Raw genomic sequence first — 26,141 nt, forward strand, 5'->3', positions numbered from 1 at the left:
CTTAAATAAGACGAAGAAATTGGCACATAGTAGGTGTTTAAAATAAATATTAATTTTCTTACCACACAGTACACAGTGGAATATAATAATTTGTGAACTTTTTTACTCTGTGAATTTTTGCAATAACTACCTATTTATTCCTAAACGTCAGCAGAGACACCAATGTTCATGGGCAATATTTCTAAGATCCCCCAACAGATGTAGCATGTTATCAAATACATAATAGATACTTAATATATTTGTTTCTTTAATTGACTTTTGGTTGAGGAGAGTACATACAGTGTGTGACTTTAAAAAAGTCAAATTATCCATAAAATGGGAGGGTAATACAGCTCTGACTACTTCAGAGAGGCAGTAAAAACATTAAAGAGAGTGGTACATACGAAAATACTCTGAAAAATAAAATATACTGTTCAAATAAAGCATCATCAATATCTTGAAATATTTTATACCTAGTTGAATAATCTTTCTATGTTTTATATAAGTACTTTGTAAAAATGTCTTATATAAGAAAGGACTGTTACCCTCCTCATTCTCTAACTAAAAATTAAGACACGTAAGCTAAATGACTTACCCAAGAGAATCATGATAAATCAGGAGGAATTGATCCTATATCTTATTTATCTCAAACTAAAGTTAAAGCCACTTTCACTATAAAGCAATAGATGCTAAATTTCAAAGTGTGAAAGTATTCCCAATGAACATAAACCTTTAATCCAGGCAAATCTTGCTTTAAGCAAACTCAATATTTACACAAAAGATAAAATAAAGGGAGAATAGTTGCTTTATAAAGGAATTCATCGTAGGATTATACATAGGCATCCTTGTGCATTTAAAATGTTTTGATTTACATAGAATTCTTCAGGTAAATATTTTCTACTTTAAAATACAATAAAAGCAAAATATAAATGTCAATTTAAAAATCAATTAATAAGTCATATTTGCTCAATTTAAAAATAGGTATCTCACAAGCGATTGGAAAAAAAGTTAGGAAAAAATTCTGGAACCATTTAGAGTCAGTACATAAAGGGAGATGGAGTGAAGAAAAAGAAACCCCATTTGATGCCTTAAATATTTTTTAAAAATAGGTAATCATATATTAATTTCATTTTCTACATTATAATATTTGTATTTTCAGAAAGTCAACAGAACAAATAAATGTGTATTTCAAGATTTAACATTATGTTTTTCTCAGAAATTAGACGTAATTTCTCTGCTTTAGTTGAATTGAGGTTCTTATTCCATACACAAAAATCAACTTAAAGGAATTAAAAACTAGAATGTAAAGATCTGAAATCCTAAGGCTCCTAGAAGAAAACAGAGGGGGTAAGCTCCTTGACTGTGGTCTTGGCAATAAGTTTTTTGGATTTGACACCAAAAGCAAAGGCAACAAAAACCAAAAATAAGTAGGATTACATCTAACTAAAAAGTTTCTGCACAGCAAAGGAAACCATCAACAAAAGGAAAAAGCAACCAACAGAATGGGAGAAAATATTTGCAAACCACATATCTGATAAGGGGTTAATATCCAAAATATACAGGGAATTCACAGAACTCATAGCAAAAATTCAAATAACCCAATTAAAAAACAAACATAGATATATTTCTATTGAATAGATATTTTTCCAAAGAAGGCATACAAATGGCCAATAGGTACTTGAAAAGGTGCTCAACGTCACTAATCACCAGGGAAAAGCAAATCAAAACCACAATGAGATATCAACTCACACCTGTTAGAATGTCAATTATCAAAAAAACAGGAGCTAAATGTCAGTGAGAATGTGGAGAAAAGGGAACCCTTGCACAGTGATGGTGGGAATGTAAACTAGTATAGCCACTCTGGGAAACACTATGCGAGTTCCTCAAAAATTCAACATAGAACTACCATATGATCCAGCAATCGCACTTCTGGGTACATACTCAAAGGAAATGAAATCACTATCTTGAAGAGATATCTGTACTTACATGTTCACTGTAGCATTATTCACAATAGCCAGGGCGTGCAAACAACCTTAGTGTCTATCGACAGATGAATGTATAAAGAAAATGTGGCATATATATACAATGGAGAATTATTCAGCCTTAAAAACAAGGAAATCTTGCCATTGGCGACAACATGGATGGACCTTGAGGGCATTAGGCTCAGTGAAATAAGCCAGATAGAGAAAGTTAAATATTGTACAGTACCACTTATATGTGGAATCAAAAAAAAAAAAGAAAGTCGAACTCACAGAAACAGAGTAGAATGGTGGTTTCCAGGGTCTGGGGTGAGGGGGCGGAGGTGGAGGAAACAGGGACAGGCTAGTAAAAGGATACAAAACTTTCAGTTATAAAATAAATAAGGTACAGATGGCAGCTATAATTAACAATACTGTATTGTATGCTTGGGATTTGTTAAGAGAGTAGATTTTAAGTGTCCTCACCAAAAAAAGAAAAAAAAGGAAAGTATAAATATGTGAGGTGATGGATCTGTTAATTAACTCGACGGTGGGAATCCTCTCACAACGCCATCTGTATATCAAATCATCATGTTGTACACTTTAAATATATTACAATTCTACTTGTCAATTATACCTCAATAAAGCTGAAAAAGAAATGGGCAGCTAAAACTGTGCAATACCCTGGCAGGGCATTTGCTGCAACGAACAGCAGTTGTGATCTTAGGGTGTAAATAACAAGGAAGGTCTTCTAAGAAAGAGAAAAAGAGGATAGCTCACCAAATTGGATATAGCTGCTGTGTCCTGCTGGGTTCTAAGTGCCCCATTTCCTGAATGGGAGTTTGGCTGAGACAGCCTGCCTTCTCCACAGTCCTGTATGGTATATGCAGGCACTTCTAATTTACAGGCCACCATACTACAAGGAGCCATTGTCAGATGTGATTAAAACTTCACTTCACTCAGCTGAGATTTTGAGATAGATGAAGTAACTGGACCAGATTCTGAAGCAGTCTTCTTTGGGAAAGCCAGGAAAAGTATTTGACAAAGTATGTATACAAGGGAGAGAGTGTGTGTGGATGTTGAGACATCAATGAGCTGAGTATGACATTTTTTTTTTTTGAGGAAGATTAGCCCTGAGCTAACATCTGCCACCAATCCTCCTCTTTGTGCTGAGGAAGACTGGCCTTGAGCTAACATCTGTGCCCATCCAAAGGTAACTGGAGCCAGATTGTGGAGGGCGTTTAACGATACGCCAAGGAGTTTTCTCCACTGACGATACGCGGTACTGGAAGTTTTCAGTAGGTGAATAAAAGGATCAGAACTGCACCTGAGTAGTAGAAGTAAATAGTATGTACAGTCATGTTTCACTTAACAACGGGGATACATTCTGAGAAATGCGTTGTTAGGCGATTTCGTCATTGTGTGAACATCATAGAGGGTATGTACACAACCCTAGAGGGTATAGCCTACTATAGACCTAGGCTAAACGGTACCAACCTTATGGGACCACCATCGTATATGTGGTCCGTTGTTGACTGAAACACCATTATGGGGTGCATGACTCTACTGACATAGTAAGAGAATGAGGACAGAAGGATTCACTAGGCTCCTATAATAATACAAAAGATAACAGAGCTTTAATTAAAGTAATGGAGGAGGAAGTGAAAAAGACTGGGTCGGCGTGAGACCATGAAGAAGCTGGACCAGCAGCATGTAGGATGTGAGGTAGTAAAACGACTCCATTTTGGTCCTGAGTGTTGAGAGAAGGGAAATCAAACACATTAGGATAAAGTAGGAAACTCCAAAAATAGTGACATTTGAGTTTCGCCCCCAGAGAATTTTATTTAATTGACGGAGAACCAATGGGGAGAGTGGTGTGGAAGGGATGTCAGGAGAATACAATGAGGGTCATACCTGCTAATTGGAGAGGCAATACTCAGTTGGCATTATTCAATTTGTCCTATTTTAAATTTACACTTTCACGTCTTCATTCACTCAATAGCTATTTAATGTCTACCAGGCACTGCTAACACAGGATCACAGTGGTGATAAAGAGATATGGCATTTGTCTGCCCTCAGAGCATTAACAATCGTTAGCAAATGAAATTTTTGGTTTTAAAAACAACTCAAATCTACTTGCTAGAGTTTTTGTTTGATATCAGAACAGAAAATTAAGAAGAAAACACACAAGTCTTTTGGTTGTCATTCCGAGATAAAAAATGCTTTACTCTTTTCATTTTCCTTTCTATCAGAGGGACAGTAGACAGAGAGGTCTTACAGGATAAAAAAAATGAATGAAATACTACTAAAACAGAAAATTACGATATCATAATCTATAAAAAATAAATAAGTATATAAAATAATAACCTATCTAAATATTTTACATTATAGAAATTATATTAATAATATATATAAGCTATATCTGAACAATAATTTGTTTTATATTTCTTAAAGAGTGGATTTTAAAAAATAGGATCTAGTGGATCCTAATTTGATTGCTTGCCAGAAAAAATTCATTCAATGATTAATTTATGTCTTTCCATACTTTCAGGCCTTTCTCCAGTTCAACCAACTTCACAGGAGACATCTGCGACCGAGCCAAAATATATAACGTATTTAAGCTATTCCAACAAAAATGTATCTGGAAATAGCATCTATTCTATCCAGAAATTCACCCAATAATTCACCCAAGTCAAAGCTCAACTGCTTAATGTTTGAATTACTTAGTAAATTAGTGTCTTCCTTTTGTTGGTAAATGGAAATATATTCTGGTCCCTTCACAGCTCCTGCAGGGCAGGAGCAGAGAGTAGAGAAATAACAAGAAAAACAGTCACTTACTCTTCATTTTAGTACTTTAGAAAGAGTTGGAGGAGGAAGGGAGTAAGGACAGAAGAATAGGAGGAGAGCTTGACGCTCCTTAATGTAATGAAAATGTAAATGTTTTAAGATAATACATGAACTTCAATAATGCATAAATTTCAAATTCTATCACAAATAAAAGAATGACTGTATTTAGAAACCTCTATTTAAATTTTTGCCATTGGTTTCATTAAAATTGTTCTTGCACAACTGTCACTGGTGTATGATGTTTACTCTTTCTTAAGATAGGTACAAATTAAATCACCTTTACTAGCAATAGCTACCAATTTCCCCAAAGAAAGACAGAATACCCCAACAAGCTTATGCAAGTACAGTGCGTACTCACTCGTGGTGATGAGAATCTGGGGAAAAGTGAACCATCCTCTTGTTACTGACTGGGCCAGGAGTGGTCACCTGAAAGGAAAGTTAAAACCCAAACTAAGTCACAGACAAGTTTCTAAAAAGACAATGAATAGCAGGGACACTTCCTTTTGAAGACATCCACTCTAAAAGGGAGAATATAATATTAATTCTCAAAATCTAAACAGAATTGCACAGACCAAATGTATTTAATTCCTGGTAAGAATGCACTACTTGTTTTGGTCTAGTGTAGTTCCTCTGCTAGAATTTTAAGGCTACTTTAAAAGTACCTTTATAATAGAATAAACAATTTTCTTTCGTTTTTTTTTTTTTTTTGAGGAAGACTAGTCCTGAGCTAAAATCTTCCAATCCTCCTCTTTTTGCTTAGGAAGACTGGCCCTGAGCTAACATCCGTGCCCCTCTTCCTCTACTTTATATGTGGCACAGCATGGCTTGACAAGCGTTGCCAGGTCTGCACCCGGGATTCGAACCGGAGAACCCGGGGCCACTGAAGCGGAATGTGCACACTTAACTGCTGTGCCACCGGGCTGGCCCCAAAACAACTTCCTTAAGAACTAGACCACTGACTCTTATTTTCAAATACCAATCAACTGCACATATATTTAATCATATGTGGAAAAAAAGAGGTTTACATAATTAGATTAGTGTTGAGCAAATGATATTTCCAAGGATCAATGTATTTGTAGTTAATTCCTAAATAGAAATAACATGCATTATAATGTACACATTTAAATGCATACAAAAACTTAAGTCAAGGAAATAGTCACTCGTCCTTTTTATAGTTTCCCCATAACGTTTGGAATATTTGTGTATTTACATAGAACAAAATGGCATTTCAACTAAAAGAACAATATTTTATTCTTCTGTTTCTAAACAAAATTAAAAATCTGATAAAGAATTAAAGGTTCAAATATTTTTTCATAATGTAACCTACTCCCATTAAAAGAAAAAATTCCACAACGTTCCTATCTTATAGAGGGCCTCAAAGGGAATGTAAGAAGCCTCAGGCAAGAACGAATGAACCATCACAATCGACAAGGTGTAAACTTACAACAAAAGGTCTTCAGTCATGCCCTGTCATAATTAAAAAAAAATCTTTCAATAATTATGGTGTAGAATCAAAAAAGGCACGATGAAGCAGAAAAATGCCTATGAAAAGAAATGAACATTTTCAAAACTTTATTGCCTCTCGTATCCCATGGGTAACAAGGATGCCAGAATATACTCTGAAATTCCACGAAATGCGAAAATTGCAAATGTGCACAGATGATGGCATTAATAACCCCATGGTTTGAGCACCACAGGTAAACATGTGGCTCAACCCCAGGACTACATACTGCGTTCACCTCAAAATGCGGTTTTCATGCTATTCCAGTGGGTATCCTTGGAATACGGTAATCCATTTTCTACACTGTGGCTATGAGAAAAGCCGACTGTGCCTATGTCATGCTTGGTTAGAAGTTCATGATCACATTATCTCATGGTGGACTTGACACTTTTATTCAGTTTACAGTATGTTCTATGTACAGGCAACTTATTTCCTTTGCCAGGGCTGCTGACAACCTTTTCCACACTATATTAATCTTGTTTACTGACTTTATCTTGGTACGAATATCAGAAAACTGAACTTTTTATCTCAGAGAAAGAATAAACAACGTGTTGACAGAAGCAGAAGCTATTTTCAGGGCTAAAATTGCTTGTTTACCTGAAGCTATACTTATGGAAAAATGTTTTAAGTCTTGCTCTGGCTTGAAATACATAATCTGAAATTTAATAAATGAAGAAATTTCACATACACCCATGTGATAAATTGCCTGATGAAAACAATGCAACTGAATACAATAAAACAGAATTTATAACTAATTTATACCACAATACAAATGTAAGCTTTCAATCTAGTCAGAAATAATCATACTACGTATTTCTCAGAAATCATATATATATATATATATAAACTATAAGCTCAATTCAATTGCTGCAAATAAGCCACAAAAGCTTTACAGTATCAAATGCAGACATCTAGATGACTTTATATATTTACCTAGTACATAGACCTTTTTTAAAAAAAACAAGAGGTGAACATCCTTTGCTGTCATTTCAAGTCAATTTTTGTTTTGCTTTTAAAGATATGCAAACAGGCAAATTTAGAATTTTTTCTTTTTAAATGAAACAAAATAGCACTGAGATCCATGCATGATTATCTTCTTAGGTCACTGGTCTGCCTCAGGAGTAAAATTTCTTCCAGTGGGAACCTTTTGCATCTTTAGTCACTAGACACTCTTACTGAAAATCTGAGAATAAGAGCTTCATGCAGAATTCAGCTTGTGGAAAGGAGTCCTATACTGAAGTTCCAGTGTATTTTAAACTTGAAACTGTGTTTAATGTGATTGATTAGATAATAATCTTTACACATAAAAATAAAATGAAGCAATTTTAAACATTCTGATCAAAGTATTAATTTCTAACAAAGAGTTAACTATGGAGATTAATTTTCCAAAATACATGCCTTCTATTTATTCCAGAAATGTCTTAGAAAGAAATTACAAATTAAAAAAAAACTCTCTTTAAATATTCAACAAATATTCACATAGTGAAGTTTATTTGTTAGAAAAAGTAGATTTTATTCCAACAGATTAGACAGGGAACAGGTATTCTGTCCTTCATGAGAAACGGTATTTCCACAATCCAATTCTTGTTATTTGTTAAAACTCTGGAGACAATCAATTATGTAATTAACCAATATTTACTGATGATAATCTCAGACATCACACTATACACTCGGAATTCTTATGATTCGTTACTACACGACATCAACAGTGACTACAATCGTAAATAAAGTAGGTATATTTCTTTTCATTACCAATGCTTATTACACAAATCATTAAATTAAAAAAATAAACTCAAAGCTAGAAAGGGATGGATGGTCTCTAGATAACACTGTTTCTGTCAACATCTGGCCTTTTTAGATTATGAAATAAACTATGAGGCTAAAAGACCACATGGGTCTTAGTTTTTGCTATCGGTATTTCATTCAAGTGTACCAACCTCAGAAAATAGGAACGCAGTAGTGATAGAGGAAGGTTTAATTAACACTTGTACAAGTACCACTATCAAAATTCATAAGGTCAGCAAGTACCCATATATGAGAAATTTAGCTAAATGATATCAATAACAAAATATCTATTTTCTCGTTTATTAGGTACATTAAAAGCAATTTTTTATTCTTTCTACTGCTAATTTATGGACACTAATTTTATGATTTTTTTCTCAAAAGATAAACAGAACAGTTGGTTTTATATCTCATTTCCATTTTGTTATTACCAAACCCATGCATCCCATCCTATTCTTCCACAATGAGATAGTTGACTAAATTACTTCCCAAATCAGGTCAACTTATCTGAGACACAATGGTCTTACAGGACCAATAAAGAGGTTGTTCCATATAGATGATCTCCTACTCATATTCTCAATGATTAAGATTCCTTCTGTAAATTAATGAAGTTTTATGCCCCCATTTAAGTACAAGAAACCATCAACCTATTTTCTCTCTAGTATAGTCATTCCCCTTTAACTTTGCTCTCATTTTCAATTATATTTCATTTGCTTTCCAAACGCTATTCTGCTTCAGTGCCCACACTGACAAACACTTAAGGTGGCAGGCTGCCGTTCAAAAGAAGGCCTTCAATTTTGTGAGGACTGGTCAATCAAAGCCACCCGGCCTCCAGGCCATAGGGAGACATTGCTTCAGCCTCCCCGTCAGTTTGTCAAGACCCAGAAGTTTCCGGCTTCTCTAAAGACCATTATTAATTTGACTCAACTTCTCTGAAGAAAGAATCAAGCCTTTAAAGTTTAGCAGGCTCTGCATGAAGGCCCCCTGGTACATTCAACAAATGTGTCAGTCAAATATTTGTGGCACATAATAAGGAAAACAACTCAACAAAAACAGGCTTCAAAATAGGACGTTAAACCCTGGGGTAGGAAATAAGGGGAGGAGAGCAGAGGTGGAAGGAAACTCATTGTAGTTGCTAGTCTATATGCTTATCTTCACTAAAAAACAAGCCCAAGAAAATAATATTCTAAACGTTTTCCAGTAATTAATTTTAGTTCATAGCTATTAAAATGAATGTGTGAAATGTTCATCTTTTAGCCCCATACAGAAGAATAAAGAAAGGTTCTCCAAAATTATTTCAAATGAGGGCACCTGCGTTTTTTATTGGTGTTCTAACAAGTTCTGTTACAAGATGGTTGGGAGAATGAATAAAATATTTCATTGTGTCATCCGTTCTCATATATAATATTACAGAATGTTCACAATTCACAAAAGGCACGATATATTTGGGGATGGAAAACATTCAAGAAAATAACACTAGAATTACTTTTAAAGTAACACATACAAAAAGTAAAAATTTTTACAATTTTACAATGACTTCTAAAGCAAATACAAAAAAGTGACAATGCAGGTAGCAAAAATGGCTATCACTTATAAGATTAAAGGGAAACAAAGTAGTTATCTGATTTAAGAGGAATAAGGGGCAAAAATCACCTCTGAGAAGGGAGCTGTATGCAATTCCTTTCTCCCCACTCCAATCCATTTTACCAACTTGCCAAATTCAACCTTCTAAGTCGCTGCTTTTCACTTGTCAATTTTCTCATTCCAGAGCCATCCACAGCTCTACACAGAAAGTAAAATTAAAACTAACGAGAAATGCATTCAAAGCCCTCTGTGACCAGATCCTTACTTGCTTTCCAACGTGATCTTTCTCTCCAGCTCCTTAGGCAGTAACCCATCCCGCCTTGTTCTAAACCCACAAGTGCTCTGCTTGATACAATTCAACAAATATCTACTGCTTACCTACTGTGTATATTAACTTATGCTTAAATTTACTACATAAGTGGCATATGGTTCCCATTCAGTTGGGTGACTTTAGTTATACTGTTATAGTGAACTAATTCTTTTGAGGTCATGATAAAGTGCTGAGTTAAGATACCCCTCTAATTCCAAAGTGTTTTTTAAAAGAACAAATGTATCAGTAAATAATTCATGTGATAATCTATATTTTACCCTCATTTGTCTAGATTTCTGTTAAAATAAAATTTGGATTTATACAGTGGACCAGGAAAAATCCTCTTCACTGGCTACAAGAAACTGAAAAATCATATAGGCACCCCCAGAATGCCTGATGTGTGCCTGGTAAGATGTTGGATACCAGGGAGGGGTCACTATAAGTCCTTACCTACCAAGAGTTTTAGCTTTAGACAATGTCCTTCTGGAAGAAACGTTCAGGAAAGAAGACGAACCTTTTCCGAGAAGAACTGAATGACATGAGATTTAAAAAATTCTTGTAATAAATTTACACATTATAACTTGGTTTTCAAACTAAGAAAATGATTCAAAATTTGGAATTTTTAAAACCTAATAATATGATAGGTAGATATACCAGGTTGTTATCATCACTCATATCTTTAAATATACCAGTATGCACAAACAAGCTTGCTCTTATCAGCAGAGCTCATACTGGTAAGACTTTTAGGGGAAAAACCTCTTACTAGGATTTATGGGGCATCTACTATTCACAGCATTCATGTTATCTAAACTATATTGTAGTGGATACAACACACGGGGTGAATCCGACCATTTTCCCTGTTTGTCAAGCTTAAGCTTCCACATTGTTGCATTGTATTTTTACTGTGCAGTTTTTAATCCTTCTTGGAAGGATGTAAGCATGAATAAATCAACAAAGAAAGCATCATAATGACCACCCACGCTACATCAAGAATTAATCTGATCAGAAGAAATATCATTATCATCATTAACAACACTCTTATTCTTTATAGCACTTGCCTGCTTATGAGGTGTTTTCACAAGCAAGATGGCTACAGTGAAGAGACATCATTATTCTCAAATAGTAGGTGAAGAAACTAACACTGTGGTGAGGTCACATGCCCCAGATCGCAAAGATTAAACAAAGCTGGATTTAAACCTAACTTGTCCTGTTCACAACCTACCACATTTTCCTCTCTAGGAGGCCACACAAAGGAGACAATATACTAAAACAAGTGATTTCAGTATTTGGGGATTTGCCACAGGACATGCTGGCCTGAATCTAGAATATACTCTTGGAACATCTCCGGCCTAGAATTATACATCCAAGGACACTCTGGTCCTAACTTGTGACTCCAGGGTAACCTATGGGGCTATTTTAAATATAGGCAAGAGTGAGCACAGAGGCTCAAACAGGGTTGTCAGCACACGTTACGGAGAGACTAACGAGAATCACAAATGGCTCCACTACTAGTCATTACAGCCAAAGTAGTAAAAAATTTAAAGACTGCACTAGAGAGGAATAAACATTCCATGATGAAAAGATGTGAAGGGACTTGGAAAATTAGAGACCTTAGACTATTTTTTTCCTTCAAAAGCAGATATCAATGTAAATGTGAGATGACACCTTCAAACCAGAAAGCTTTCACAAAGAATCAGAAAATCACAGAAAATAAAGCACAGAGAAGCACAAGGTTTTCCTTTTAGTTGAGGATTAGCCTTCCTAGCAGGAATTCTTGTGTGTCAAAGGGAAGATGCTAACCTTTGAGCTGTCAGCATCACATGGAGTAGCGAATGAAGACAGATTTCAGGTAATCTGGAAGTAATCTTAGTACGTTTTCAAATAACAGTGGCACATATATTTCTCCAAAAGAATTGTTAAAATGCAAATAACACTAAACTGGTGAAAGTTTAGAAATACACACACACACACACACACAAACACGTATGTATATGACAACATTAGCAATTGTTTTGTTTTTAATTTAAAACTAAATAATGTAATTATTTTAAATCTTCACTTTAAACAGTTTTTTTCCCTAGTTAAAATAAGTCAGCATTAATAATTAAGAATTTAGAATTATTGGCCTGTGAGGATAATAATACATACTTCTAATTATTAAGTGCGTAAATTCTCCTTTCTCGTATACACTAATAATGGAGGATCTCAGTGCGTTAATAGAAAAGATTAATCACGACATAATTAGAAAACAAATGCAACAACAACTTTTTTTGTACTGCTCTATGGTCATAATTTTTTTTGAGTAAGAAACTAAAAATTAACCAGCTCAGAATGACGGCCAATAGTGAGTAAAGAAAGAGTTTTACTTTGCTGTCCAGTTTTAGTAGCAAGCTGTGAGTGGCCTCTGCTGGCTGACCAAAGTCTTCCTAAATCACCCATTTATGATGCTTGCCATACCGTGGGTGTCGGGAAAATAAGCATACGTCAACATACGTTTATGCAAAATCCATTCTGCATAAAGATCTGCTTTTTATAAGAGTAAATGCCAAATTAATAAACAAAATGTGCATAAGATGGTGAAAAACTTTATAGTTTCATTCCAGTGCAACATACTTAGATTATACTCAAAATCCACACATCTAGAATTCTAATTTATATGTTATGATAGTATAAATGTGGATTATTTTATTTAATTCATATCAAGCAAGTCATGTCCACATTTAAAAATAAATATTTTCTTGAGGTTCATTACACACATGAATGTGCACAAGCACAAAGTTTTTCTCAGATTTAAGTGTTTGTTTAGGTTTGGCAAACTGACTTTGCAGGGAAATACAAAGAAAGGCTGGATTAAAAATCTTTAAAGAATTAGTAATTTTAAAAGAGGTATTAATATTTCATATTATGGGTTCTGAAGATACTATCCTGAAACCATAGTAAGGCGATGCAATTTTAAAGCTTTCTATATTAATTGCACCAGTGTTTGGATAGAAGTAATTTTATATTCAAAATTTAAAATAGCAATTAAGAAGTTGAAACCTTACTACTATTAGGTAATGTTAATTCAGTCATCATAACAGACAAGAAAAAATGTTTCCATTTTTGCTCAGCAGTTTTCTATTAAGAAAAGTCTCCTATGCATGGGAGAATTTGTGATTTTTTAATTTATCTCTTTTAAACATACAATTATATATTTGGTTCACTTCATACTCTACACAATCTATCCACTTAACATATACCCTATTAAAAATTATTATCAAATATGCCTAATGATGTTAAAGGTGACTACATTTATTTAAAAAACTTATTGTTCTCACATGTAACAGTATTCCAGTATATTTCAATGCTCATTTCAGAATTCAGTCACATTATCTTGCCTTCTCCAAACTGTTCACAGGGTTAGCGAGCTGACATATAAGGTAACCCTCCGTCTCGGTAGCCACCACTGGGATACGACACAATGACCCATAGTAAGCCCTTATTATTAGCCTGAAATACATAGGACACAATGTAGCGCCTGACAGGGAATTTGTTTATAAGAATCCTTTTATCTCTCTGAACATTCAAAACACTTTTAAAAGTAACGTTCAACTATTTTAAGGAATTTCCGACAATAAATAAAAATTTCAACGGGTGTTCTGAAGTCTCCTCTCCCATCTCTGGCAATTCTGCAGAAGTTAAAAAAAAAAAAGAAGTCATATACAGAAAATAGACACTAGAAAGTGTTTTCTCCTTGAAGCTTAGCTTATACAGAGTCTATTATAAAGGACAGAACTTAAAAAACAACAAAGATACTCAACAGCTCTCATTCTTAACAAGAATTACAACATACTAAAAAGCCTGGTACATGTGAAATTAAATTTTATTTTTTTAGTAGAAGAGGTCAGGGGTTAACACAGCAGTGAAGATAATTAAGATGTTCAGCAAACAAGATTGGTAACACAAAAAATTATTAAGATGGCTTTTTGGACAAAAATTCTACCATGTACATTAAACAATTTACTTTAAGAATATAAATACACTAGGAAAACTTTTAAGTGCTTAGTTCTAAAACACTTAAATTATTCCGATAATTGAAACACATGATCAACATTTCAGTAGCTAAAATTCTTTTCTTTCTATATTAATTATTTGATAATGTATCACATTATCAGTTATGCATATACTTTTTTTGACTTGCATATTATTTTTCTTGTTTTTCAAGTTGTCTTTACAAATTAGCCAATTTCTTCCTACCTTAAGCTGACAGTGATGTTATATGGAATCTTAATTTACAAGAAGGAAAAAAATTACAGCTCCCTTTGGTGTTTAAAAGATTGCTTCTAAGAATCTCAAGGATATATTGATAGCAATTTATAAGAACAATGTTGATAGTTACCCTGTATTTTTCTAGGAAAATTAGCCCTAAGGTAACATCTGCCGCCAATACTCCTCTTTTTGCTGAGGAAGACTGGCCCTCAGCTCACATCCGTGCCCATCCTCCTCTACTTTATATGCTGGAGGCCCGCCACAGCATGGCTTGACAAGCGATGCGTTAAGTCTGCACCTGGCATTCAAACCAGCGAACCCTGGGCCACTGAAGCAGAGCATGCGCACTTAACACCTGCACCACCGGGCTGGCCCCTGACAGTTGCTCCATTTTTGGACTGATATCTTAATATGGTTTACCTTTAGCAAATAAAATACTTAAAATATTATATTCTACAAGCTTTTCTCCTGAAGCAAACATGCAGGCCACCACTTCATCTTGTGTAACGCAGTTCAAGACCTGATTATTACACTGTCCATTGCACAAAAAATTTTCTATAACTTAAAAAAAAAAAGCACATAACTGTGACTTGAGGGAAGAGGAAAAAGATCACAAGTACAAACATAGGCAAACTATTCTTTAAGGTATAAACAAATGAGTGAAGGAGCTAATTAAAAAGAAATCAAATATTAGTCCACAGATAACAGTATAAGTATAATCTTATATTACATTCTCTCTTTCCTCAATGAGTGGCAACAAATCTCAAACAATAACCTGTAACTTTTAATATTCTTTGGCCAATATTTATTTCAAGGAAAAAATGACATAGTCAGACTCTCATATTTTTGGAATACTTACAAGTAGAATTAGCTTGAAATTAAAAATCTAGCTTAACTCTGGTTGCATAATAAAATCAGTCAGGGGGCCGGCCCCGTGGCCAACTGGTTGAGTTCACGCGCTCCGCTGCAGGCGGCCCAGTGTTTCGTTGGTTCGGATCCTGGGCACGGACATGGCACTGCTCATCGAGCCACGTTGGGGCGGCGTCCCACATGCCACAACTAGAAGGACCCACAAAGAAGAATATACAACTATGTACTGGGGCGGCTTTGGGGAGAAAAAGGAAAAAAATAAAAATCTTGGAGAAAAAAAAAAAAAATCACTCAGACAGCCATAGGTGGTTATGTGAGGTAAGTTCTGGTCAACAAGAAGTTCGTGCAATCACTGGCTGGAGCTTTAAGGAAAGTTCTTTCAATGGGATTTACTTAGCTGGCATATGCCTCGTGCCCGTCTTTGTACTTCAGGTTGCCTGGGATGTAGGCAGCAACATTCATTGTTTGACTAGGAGTGAAAGATCAAAAGAATCAAAGGTTTCTGCCCTGCCATCCTTTATCTGATAACGAAGCCATCAAATGCCTTCCCACGACATGAGGGAAAAACAAAACAAAACCCTCTCTTGTTCAAGCCACTGTTATCTAAGCATCTTGTTACATGCACCAAACTCAATCCCTAATGAGTAAAAATAATAATGCCAGTCATACTCATTAAATTCTACCTTTATTCCTAAAAAAACAACATGCCATTCAGTGGGTCAGGAATCCACAAAAAGAGAAGAGATATTGATCATCTTTTTATATGCCCAGCACTCCGTTAGGTGCTATAGAAGATTCTAAGGAATAATTTCATAATATAAACCCTGCTAGGTAATATGCTGCAAACTTAGAATTTATGAAACCAGTCAAGATTAAACAACTGTTAAGCTGTGGGCATTTCATCATAACTGCAATAGCAGTTCAAAACAGAGATCACTAAAGACCAATTTAGCAAATGTGTGTATTGGAGATGAGACTTAAGCTGAGTGCTAAAGATGGGCAGGATTTAAGCTGATGGAAGGAGGGAAAATATATGCTAAACAAGATACAAGGTCTGGAGCAAAAGGATATATAGATTGGAAATGAAGAAATAAGCCTATTTATATCAACTGTCAGAAATAAAAGTTGGATAGGTAACAAAGCCTCAGAAATCTAGGAGTATGGTTCATTCTCTAAAATAATCTATGCTAAAGTCTCCCAAAATTAAGATAGATTATCCTGCGTAGTTGATATTGTCAAACTCCAGAAATAAAAGGGTGCCCCAAATCAAAATGAATAGAAAGAAACAAGAAGGAGATCATATTTTTATATTTTAAATCACCATTTTTTTTTGCACTTTCTTTCGCCCAACTGTTAGATTTTTGCCCCACCGTACTTCCAAACTGACATCACCCCTTTAAATAAATGAATTTAAGAATTCATGAATAAAAGAATTACCTTTACATTAGAATAGATGAAAAATTTTTGCGTGATCCACACTCAGGCCATGGGGGACCAGTAGCATTCTCTCAGTCTGTCTGCCTCTTGCTTCCACAAATGCAGCATTTTTACTCTTGGGCCAAGTTGGGCAGAGTGCCAACTCAAATGCAGGGCCTCTCTTAGAGACTTTCGTCCTCTCCAGCTGTGCCTCAGGAAGCAGACATTCCTCAGTTCCCCAGCACTTCTCTGACCTTGTGCCTCATTTTACCCCCAGAGGAGTGGGGGCAATTAGAACATCGGTTTCTAACTTACTCCCCCTACTTCAGCCTCAGTTCTCCTTCCCATGCTCCATGGGAGTGTGAAAGGGCAGGAAGCGCCAAGGCCTAGCCATGCATCATAGGTAGAGTAAGTAGCAAAGCGTTAAATACTTTACTAGTTTAAACTTTTTCATTGTTTTACAGCAAAATTCCACCGAGCAAATATCTTTTTCAACCTGCAAGTTACAAAATCAATTGTGACAAAGAGGTAACTTTTATAACATTAGAAAACAAAGCAATATGGACTCCTTGCGTTAATTCTTGCTGTCCAATGCAGTGATCACAATGGGATATACCATCCACCAGGTTTACAAAAGAAACTAGAATTTATGGATTTCATCAATTTTCTCTTTTTCTCCAGTATAAAGTGGTTTTTAGAAGGAGTGGTTAAAAGTGTGGGCTATGGGGCCAGATTGCCTGGGGCCAAATCCCAATTCCTCCACATTTCAGCTCTCTGACTACCTCAACTTCCTCATCCATAAAATGGGGCTGAAAAGAGTACCTATTTTATAGAGTTATTATGAGAATTAAATGAGATTATTTGTAAAGCACACAAATCAGTGTCTATTAACTATCATTATTTGTATTAATTGTCAAAGTCTAATGCAAGATACAATCTCAATAAATATTACAGTAGATGTAGGCAAGAATAAAGGGGCTTTTAAAAGGCTTGGTGGGAGATGGGAGCAAGGAGGGTATGCATGCAGAGGAATGGAGCAACTGGAGACATCTATTATTGGGGCCATCATCACTCTTTTCAGTGAATTAAAAATCAGATGAGCAACTTTTTCTCATGAGCGTATTAGAAATGCAGATACATATTTAATATTCAAAACACACTGAATTATCAAGAAGAGTTTCTTTACAAATTAAGTTAAAACTACATGGTGGCCAGTCTGAATCACAAAACTTAATCCAGTAATTTCCACAAAGACATTATTAGTGACTACATAGGCTGGTGCTTTTCTGATGCTTTTCAATTAGTGTAAAGGTTATGAGTTTAAATAAAATAGAGTTAAGTATCTTATCTATAATAATAGTCTCTAAATTGAATGTTTCACAGCTGATTTGCTGTTCTTGGTCAATTCTAAGGGCCTGAAGGAAACTTGAACTGGCAGACCATTTGAATAGATGCTATTAGGGTAATAAAGAAAATGCCACTCCTGCCATGCCCTAATTTGAACAAACACACACACACACAAGCTTTCTTTTATTTTACACAAAATAACAATGAAAAACCTGGAAGGCTTCTCCAACCACACACAAGAGAAGTAATTTCTCTCTCCACTTTGAATTCCTATATTTCTTTGTATCTTCCTTATATTACTTAACAGACTGGTACTTGTTACAATTATTGTGTTGTGTACAAGAAAATACATTTCTCAAAAAGTGGCTATTGTCTAATTTACTCTTGTATCACAAAAAGAACTTGGTACATTTGCCCACCCTGAACCATATATTGAAGTAGTCAAAAGCACAAATATTATCCACTACAGCTGATCAGAATTTTGTCATAGTCATAAAACAACTTAGTATATATTCCAAATAATTCACAAGCAGGTTAAATACTGCAGTCTTGCAAAAATCTGGATATGTTGTTTTATAAGTAATGTTGCCATCTGTACAACTAAAACCATTCTAATACCAGTTTCCTAAGATTAAACAGTACAAAAAATAAAATTTAGTAGAAAGTATGCAAAGAATAAACTCAGTAAATCAATATAATTTACTACATTTTGCATAAAGGACAGTTCAAAGTTTTTAAAATATACAAGATGAAAGAGATGCTATTACTGTCTTTAATGAACTCCTAGAACACTTTCACATAGGTTGGTCAAAAAAAAGAATGCAAGAAAATAAAATTGCTGAATTATCTTTTTGGGATAGTACATTGTTAAAATAATTCATTGACAGAAAGGATGCTGTCAAGTATAAGCATATACTCTGAAGATATGGCAGGATATCATATGCTCTTAAAATCCATTCTAGAGAAGCTATCCATAAGGCAATGGTAGCATCTAAGCATCCTTATAACCAAGAGACTGGATTATCACCGACTATTCTCGAATTGTCCCTCAGATACTAACTATGAGCTCCATGAACGTTAAAGCACACCATGGAATCTGAAACAACAAGATTTTCTAACATGGTCAGTTTGAAACATTGACATGATGTCACTATAACCCACTTGTGGAACTGGATACACAAATGCAATGCTAAGCAGCACACTCCAGTGGACCATGAACAACTCCAAGTGAGAGATCTTGTTTGATTCTTTTCTTCTGTCCTCTGTGATGACCTCAGGTATGTACTCAGTAAACGGTACCCATTATTATTGATTTCAACAAACACGGAGCACTTTCTAGGGGGGCACAGACTCTTAGAAGCTGCATATACAGTATTTCTATGCTTACAACTCTGCAAGATTCTAATTAGTATCCCAATCTCATGGATGAGGCTCGGAGAGATTAAAACAAGCCATCCGAGGCCACTTACTTAACAAGCAAGAGCCAGTATTTTAGTCCGGAAACATCTGGTTTGCTAACTCAACAAGAAACTGTTGAGCGCTGATGATGCATCCTGGGCAAGAAGAGGAGGAGCTGCAGTGGGGAAGAAGGCCGACAAGCACTCTGCATTTATGGGATTCGCATTTTAGTCTAGGGAGATACAATGAATTAAAAACATACAAATTGACTAGAATACTATAGATTGTGGTAAATTCTATGAAGGAAATAAGTAAGGAGAAGATGGTGGGAGAGTGGAACCCCAGCTGAGCTGAGTCCTGTAGGATGAGATGAAGCAGCCAAGCCAAGAGGAGAGGGAGCGACACTCTCAGTCCAAGGGACTGGCATACAGTATATGAAGGCCAGGAGGCAGGAGAAAGTTTACATGTTCGAGGAGTAGAATCGAGGGCAGTATGGGCAAAGGAAGACTGGGATGGGTGAGGTCAGAGAGCAGAAAGAAGCCAGAACGTGCAGGATCCTGGTGACCTTAATTCTAAGATGCTGTCCTCTTTTCTTTATAGCAGCAGTTCTCAAACTTTACACTCTTAACAATGACTGAGGATTCTAAAGAGCTTTTGTTTATATGGTTTATGTCTATTGATATTTACTGCAATGGAAATGAAAACGCTGCTATTTTTATACCCAAGAATATTCAACATACTTCCTGGAGACTCTGGAAAATACCATCGTATGCTTGTGAAAAAATGAAAGTGAAAAAGACAAATCATATCTTAGTATTGTTTGGAAAACAGTTTGCCCTTACGGGTCCCCTGAAAGAGTCCTGAGTGTTCCCAGGGCTCCCCAGACCACACTTTGAGAAGCACTGCTGTGCACTGTGGCTGCCTAAGTGTGTTGCCCAGGCCAGCAGTAACAGCATCACTTGGGAACCTGTTGGATATGCAAATCTAGAAGCCTCACCCCAAACCTACTGAATCAGAACCTCTGGCTTGGAGCCCACCATCTGTGTTTTAACAAGCCCTCCGGGTGATTCTGACGCTCACTGAAGTTTGAGGACCACTGTTCTATACCTTACTGAAGGAGGTAGGACACCAGCAGAGAGGTCATAAGAAACGCTTTTAAAATATGCAAAAACTGGCTGTCATAAGCATAAATAAAAAGCTTGAAACCAAATGCGGGAAAAAAAATTAAAAACCCTGCGGTGAGAAGGAGAATCGATAGAAAGGTGACTTCTTTTTGAACAAAGGTTTCAGACTGAATGGAAATTGAAGAGGCAAAACTGTAAACACTGACAGATTCTGCAAACATGTGTGGCAGGAAATCCCAATGTCTGTTCGTGGGTGAATAACGCCAAAAGGGCTGTGTGTTACAGTGTGGGTCTTAGGCATATGGACACCACAGACAATAAACAATATCAAAGGTGCTAACCAAGATAACATATTTATGAAGGAAAAAAGCTACTTTTTATTGAATCATATCTCAGTTCTCACAAATAATTCTTCTTCTTAAAGAAAGGAACTCCACATAATTCATCAAGGCTTGTTTAGTGGTAGAAAAGAACAAACAAATGAGATTGTTTGGTGATGCATATTAATATCTTAATTAACTATTTTAAAACTGTCACTACATAAATAATATTTTGATTCCTTTCAGTGTATTGTAAATAAGCCCTATAACATTATGTACTTGTATCCATAGTGACATAATGATCATCCTTTGGGCTCCAGCAACCTCTATGTATCTTAATCACTGTATTTATATTATTTATTACATTGTGTTTTAATTAGGTGTTTATTTACCTAACCCTCTTATAGTCCGTAAGCATCAGAGAGTGGGAACCATGTCTTACTCAACTTTATTTCTCCCATACATTGCATGGTGTCTGGCACATGCTATGAAAGGAAATAAAACAATATTCACTTGTTGATTGAGGAATGTATGTTTTATCTTGACATCTACATTGAAATCTCAGCAAAGGCCATGGCCAATATTTTAACTGCTTTGAATCATATATGACAGAATCCTAGGTAGACACTCCTTCAGTAAGCCCTTGCTTATTGAATATAGATACAGGTATATATCTCATATAAATGTCAATGGGAATAACAAATATAATTAATGGGAAAACTCAGTGTGCTCTTTTTGTGTGTGTGTGTGTGTGTGTCTGTGTGTGTGAGGAAGACTGGCCCGGAGCTAATATCTGTTGTCAATCTTCCTCTTTTTGCTTGCGGAAGACTGTCGCTGAGCTAAGATCTGTCCAGTCTTCCTCTATTTTATGTGGGACGCTGCCACAGCATGGCCTGATGAGCGGTGCTAGGTCTGAGACCAGGATCTGAACCTGTGAACCCCAGGCTGCCAAAGTGGAGCTCGCAAACTTAACCTCTATGCCAACCAGGCTGGCCCTCATTGTGCTCTTTTAATTACGTATAGAAATATTTCAATGAATATAAATAAGATCTATCAAAAAGATTCTTATAGATCTTATAGTTAATTGCCCTCTCCCTATACTAAAAAAAATATACTAAAAAAAAAAAAAAATTCTATACCACTCACCTTTTGCAGACGTAGGAGCAGCCATTAAACATTCCAGCAAATTTCATTTAATTCTCAAATCAGAAAGCCTAGACTGCAACTTAAAATTATTATTAACTGGGTGGAGTATTAGCTTTATAACTAAAAACTGTCCATCTTCTTTCTAGTGATCAGGGCCTTGATGGTTCAATATGAACCAAGGCCACAAGTCACATTCAAAGTGAAATTCTGCTTTAAACTGCTTCTTCTGTTTATTAAACTACTTATAGGCTGAGAAAAAAATTCAGGATATTTAAAATTAATAAAAGCTCACACCTGGTATCCTCTGTACCTACCACCACCTGAACTAAGCAGCAATCAACCTTCTTCTTTAAATGTGGACCCTTTTGGCTCTCTCTCAAGTCTCGTAGGGTGACAGATGTCACATGACCACACAGTTGACAGGGATATGGTCTTTAGTATAACATGAGCTTAAGAGGTACTAATTATATTCAGTTTAGGATATTACAGACGCCTGGCTCAGTTACTTCGCCCAATTTGGCATTCAATAGTTGGAGGTTAATGTGGATTTTAAAGTCACATCATCTTGTTCAAATTCATGCTTTACTACTTTCTAGCTATACAAGTTATTTCACGTTTTTTTACTTCTGTTATCTTACGCATAAAAGGGCAATGGGCAATAATAGTAATCCCTGCCTGACAGGTCTTGTATGAGATTTACACTAATTAATACACATCAAATGCTTAGAAAAACGCCTAGCACATAGTAAGGGCTCAATGAATGATAGCTATTATTAGTATAAGTATTTCTAGATTTTATAGCCCCAATCTGTTTTAGCAACAGGCTTCACATTTCCCTTAAGACCTCGTTGTTAGGGCTATTCATTCCTTTGTTGTTGGTTTTTGGTACCAATCACTTGACTTAATCAATCCAAATGAAAAAATAACTTCCTCTGTATTAGACGGTTACCTCAATGTTAAGTACCTACCTTCTTAACTTGAGTGGGTGGGTTCTTGACATTGAGGTAACAGTTCAATAAGGAGGAAGTTATTATTTTCTTTTTAAGTTTATGTGCAAAATTTAGTCAAAGCCAAAAAGGAAAGATTCAAAATCTTATGGGGGCCGGCCCCATGGCCGAGTGGTTAAGTTTGTGCACTCCGCTTCGGCAGCTCAGGGTTTCGTGGGTTCAGATCCCGGGTGTGGACATGGCACCGCTCATCAGGCCATGCTGAGGTGGTGTCCCATCTGCCACAACTAGAAGGACCCACAACTAAAAATATGCAACTATGTACTGGGGGGATTTGAGCAGAAAAATCAGAAAAAAAAAAAAAGAAGATTGGCAACAGCTGTTAGCTCAGGTGCCAATCTTTAAAAAAAATGCTTCTTATTTATCTAATATAGTATCTACAATATTTGTTGAATGAAGGAACGGACAACTGACTTAGGTTTTAGGTGGGTATTCAGTATACTTGGAACTGGAGCTAAAAACCAAAAAGAAAGGAATGAACAGCTGACACAAACTAGCAATAGAGTCACTTCTTCAACTCTATTGATTTCAGATTTCAAAAATGGTTAAAAACTTTTTATTCCTTATCAATTTACCCACCTCTTTTTCTTCCACAAATCACTTACTTTTCACTTGTTATTTTCTTTGCATCGTTTAATGCAAACTCTGCAAAAGTTTCTGTTTATATGGTTATTCACTATGATTCCTTATTCAATTAGCAAAACTTCAAACCCACGTGTGTATCATCATGCCTGTCTGTAGAATATAGTTCTGGGGACTACAGAGGAAAGTAGACATAATGAAAGTATATATAAAATTTGGTGGTTCATAACAACGATGAAATAGTATAAAACAAAAAACGAAGCAAAGAAAACCCTGCCAAACAGTAGGACAGAGCCATCATATCTATACATTTGTTCATCTCTTCCAATTGAAACTCTCTCTTCTAATTTTCCAGTGATATCCTTTGCCCGTCATTCTTTTCTCTACATAATTACTCTCGGGGACAGTGCATTCACTCTCTCAGCTTCAACTACCATCTTTTTATTGACTCATCACACATATACAGTCTTTTCTCATCTGGAATTCCATTCTTAAAACAATCAGTCCCATACTTCCAGTAACTCTTTGGATGTCTCTTTTTGGAAATGCGAGAATCATCTCAAACTAATTATATCCAAATAAATTCATTATAATCCCTCTTGAATTAGTTACTCTTCATGAAGTTCAGTTTCTATTATTTATTTGTTTTTGACTACTGGTCAATGACGGCACTTTTCTAGCCTCACAGATGAGAAAATTGGGAGTCATCTAACTTTTGTCATGGTGTGGAAGAAAGAATGAGTACTTTGCAGTCAGATGAAGTTATCTTGGCTCTGCCACACATTAACTATGTCACCTTGCCATGTAAATTAGTTTCTCTATGCCTCAATTAGTCTCATCCATAAACTGGACCTAAGGCTGAGCTCACAGGTTTTCTGTAAGGATAAAAATAGAGAATATATAGGAAAAAAGGAAGCACAACACTCTGGCACATAGCAGGCACACGCATTCTGAATATTTTATCAGGACTTTTGTGCCAGGAATTGTCCCTTTTATACTTCTAATTTATTCCAGCCTCTTATTTCATTTTTCTTTTATTTACACTGTGCCTCCAGTACTCTCCATCCATCCAAATCTCACCTACACAGAAGATCCAATCGGCTGACATTATTATAGGGCATTCACCATTTTTATCAGCCTACATTTTTCTCTTCTTTCTTTGAAATCATATTGCAACTGTAGTGAATACTATACAATTTTGAATTTAACTACTTGTTCTCTAGTCATTAGGGAGGTTTTGCCTAAATAGTGACCCCTCTGAGTACACCAAATCCTTAACCAATGACTTTGTAAGATAAAACAAACAAAAACTCAGATGTATGAGCTTTAATAAGTCATTTCATGTCCCTGGACCTTGATTTTCTAATCTGTTAAAAAAATTTAATATTTTCTCTAAAATCCTTTACATGAAAAGCATTCTGTGATTCTAAGTTGAGTTCTTAGATCATTTTCATAGAAACTGGAAATCAAAGAAAAAGAGTTCTTTCTGGCTTTTTCCTTCTCTCTGAAGTTCCTCAGCTCTTTGTTCATTCCATTAATAAAGCACTTATCCTACCACATTAGATTAAGGACATGTCTACCCTGCGAGAAAGCAAATCCCATGACAGTAGGGCCTGTTCCACTTAATCTTTGGTGATTAACCTGGGGTTACTAAAGATGATGTCTGGCACATAGTAGGCATTCAGTATATTTGCTAAATTGAAATTAATTAGCTTAAGAGGTTTGAGATGGGCAAAGAACATACAAGCCTGTCTGCTTTGTACTGAACACAGTTCCCTCTCTACAAAACCCTCTTCATCACTCCCCATCCCACCATCTCACTGCTATATCTTGACACTACTCAAAATATTAAAATGTAAGTAGTGAAAGAATCATCACTACAATAAATGAAACCACTTCAACCTTATATACTAAGAATAGTGGAATGAATTCATCAAAGTACAATCAAATCCTTCAGGACTTCAATGCCCATTTAAATCAAATAAGAAAATTATTAAATTAATTTGGTAAATACAACTTTCCCACTAATTCAATAATTTGGATAATTCCAAGAATTTCCAATTGACAACGATATACTGAAATTTAAAATTTTTTTAAATTTCAAAAATAAAAAAACCCCATAATCAGATTATAATATCTAAATACCATGTAGATTTATTTCTTTCAGACAAAAACACTGGATTCTAATTACATAGACTTTACCTCTCCCTTACTAGGACTTTATTATCAGACTATATAAAGATGAAGTAAGTATAAAACCATTACTTTACTCCTATCTTTTCATCACAAAACAGATCAATTCTGCCTTAGATGGATTCATGGAGGTATCAACAACTGGAAAGTATATATCCTTTTTTAAAAATTTCAACTAAAAAAAGAGTTCCAAGAGAATTTACTCAAGAGTCCCAAAAGGCATCTGAAATAGCCATTCCTGATTTTGTGGCAGTTCTAAGGTGAATCACACGCATGGAGCAAGTTCCCGACGAGAAAGCTGAGCATCCATATCTCAGTGTTATCCCTAAACGTCATTATGCCAATATTGTTTACAATTTGTAGATTTTGTAAATTTGGGGTTAATGTTACTAAAATAACATTATGTGGTATGGAGTTTATTTTGGTGGCAGACTTTAATAGCTTTATAAATACTTTGGTCTTGTGTTTATAGAATCACTAATGCCCTGAAGGGTCACTTAATTTTTTTAGTTTTACTTTACTGGATTTT

General features: G+C 35.5%; 1 protein-coding gene across 2 annotated transcripts in view; it reads right to left on the reverse strand.

Annotated features, from left to right (window-relative positions):
• GPATCH2 (G-patch domain containing 2) overlaps positions 1-26,141 on the reverse strand; it is a 177,595-nt gene that overhangs the window by 66,270 nt on the left and 85,184 nt on the right. For both annotated transcript variants that reach the window (XM_044762643.2, XM_014849879.3), the window contains exon 6: positions 5,143-5,210. In XM_044762643.2, the coding sequence (XP_044618578.1) occupies positions 5,143-5,210 (68 nt within the window). The remainder of the gene's footprint in view (positions 1-5,142; positions 5,211-26,141) is intronic.

This window comes from Equus asinus, chromosome 30, assembly GCF_041296235.1.
Source record: "Equus asinus isolate D_3611 breed Donkey chromosome 30, EquAss-T2T_v2, whole genome shotgun sequence".
In the NCBI taxonomy this organism is placed as follows: domain Eukaryota; kingdom Metazoa; phylum Chordata; class Mammalia; order Perissodactyla; family Equidae; genus Equus; species Equus asinus.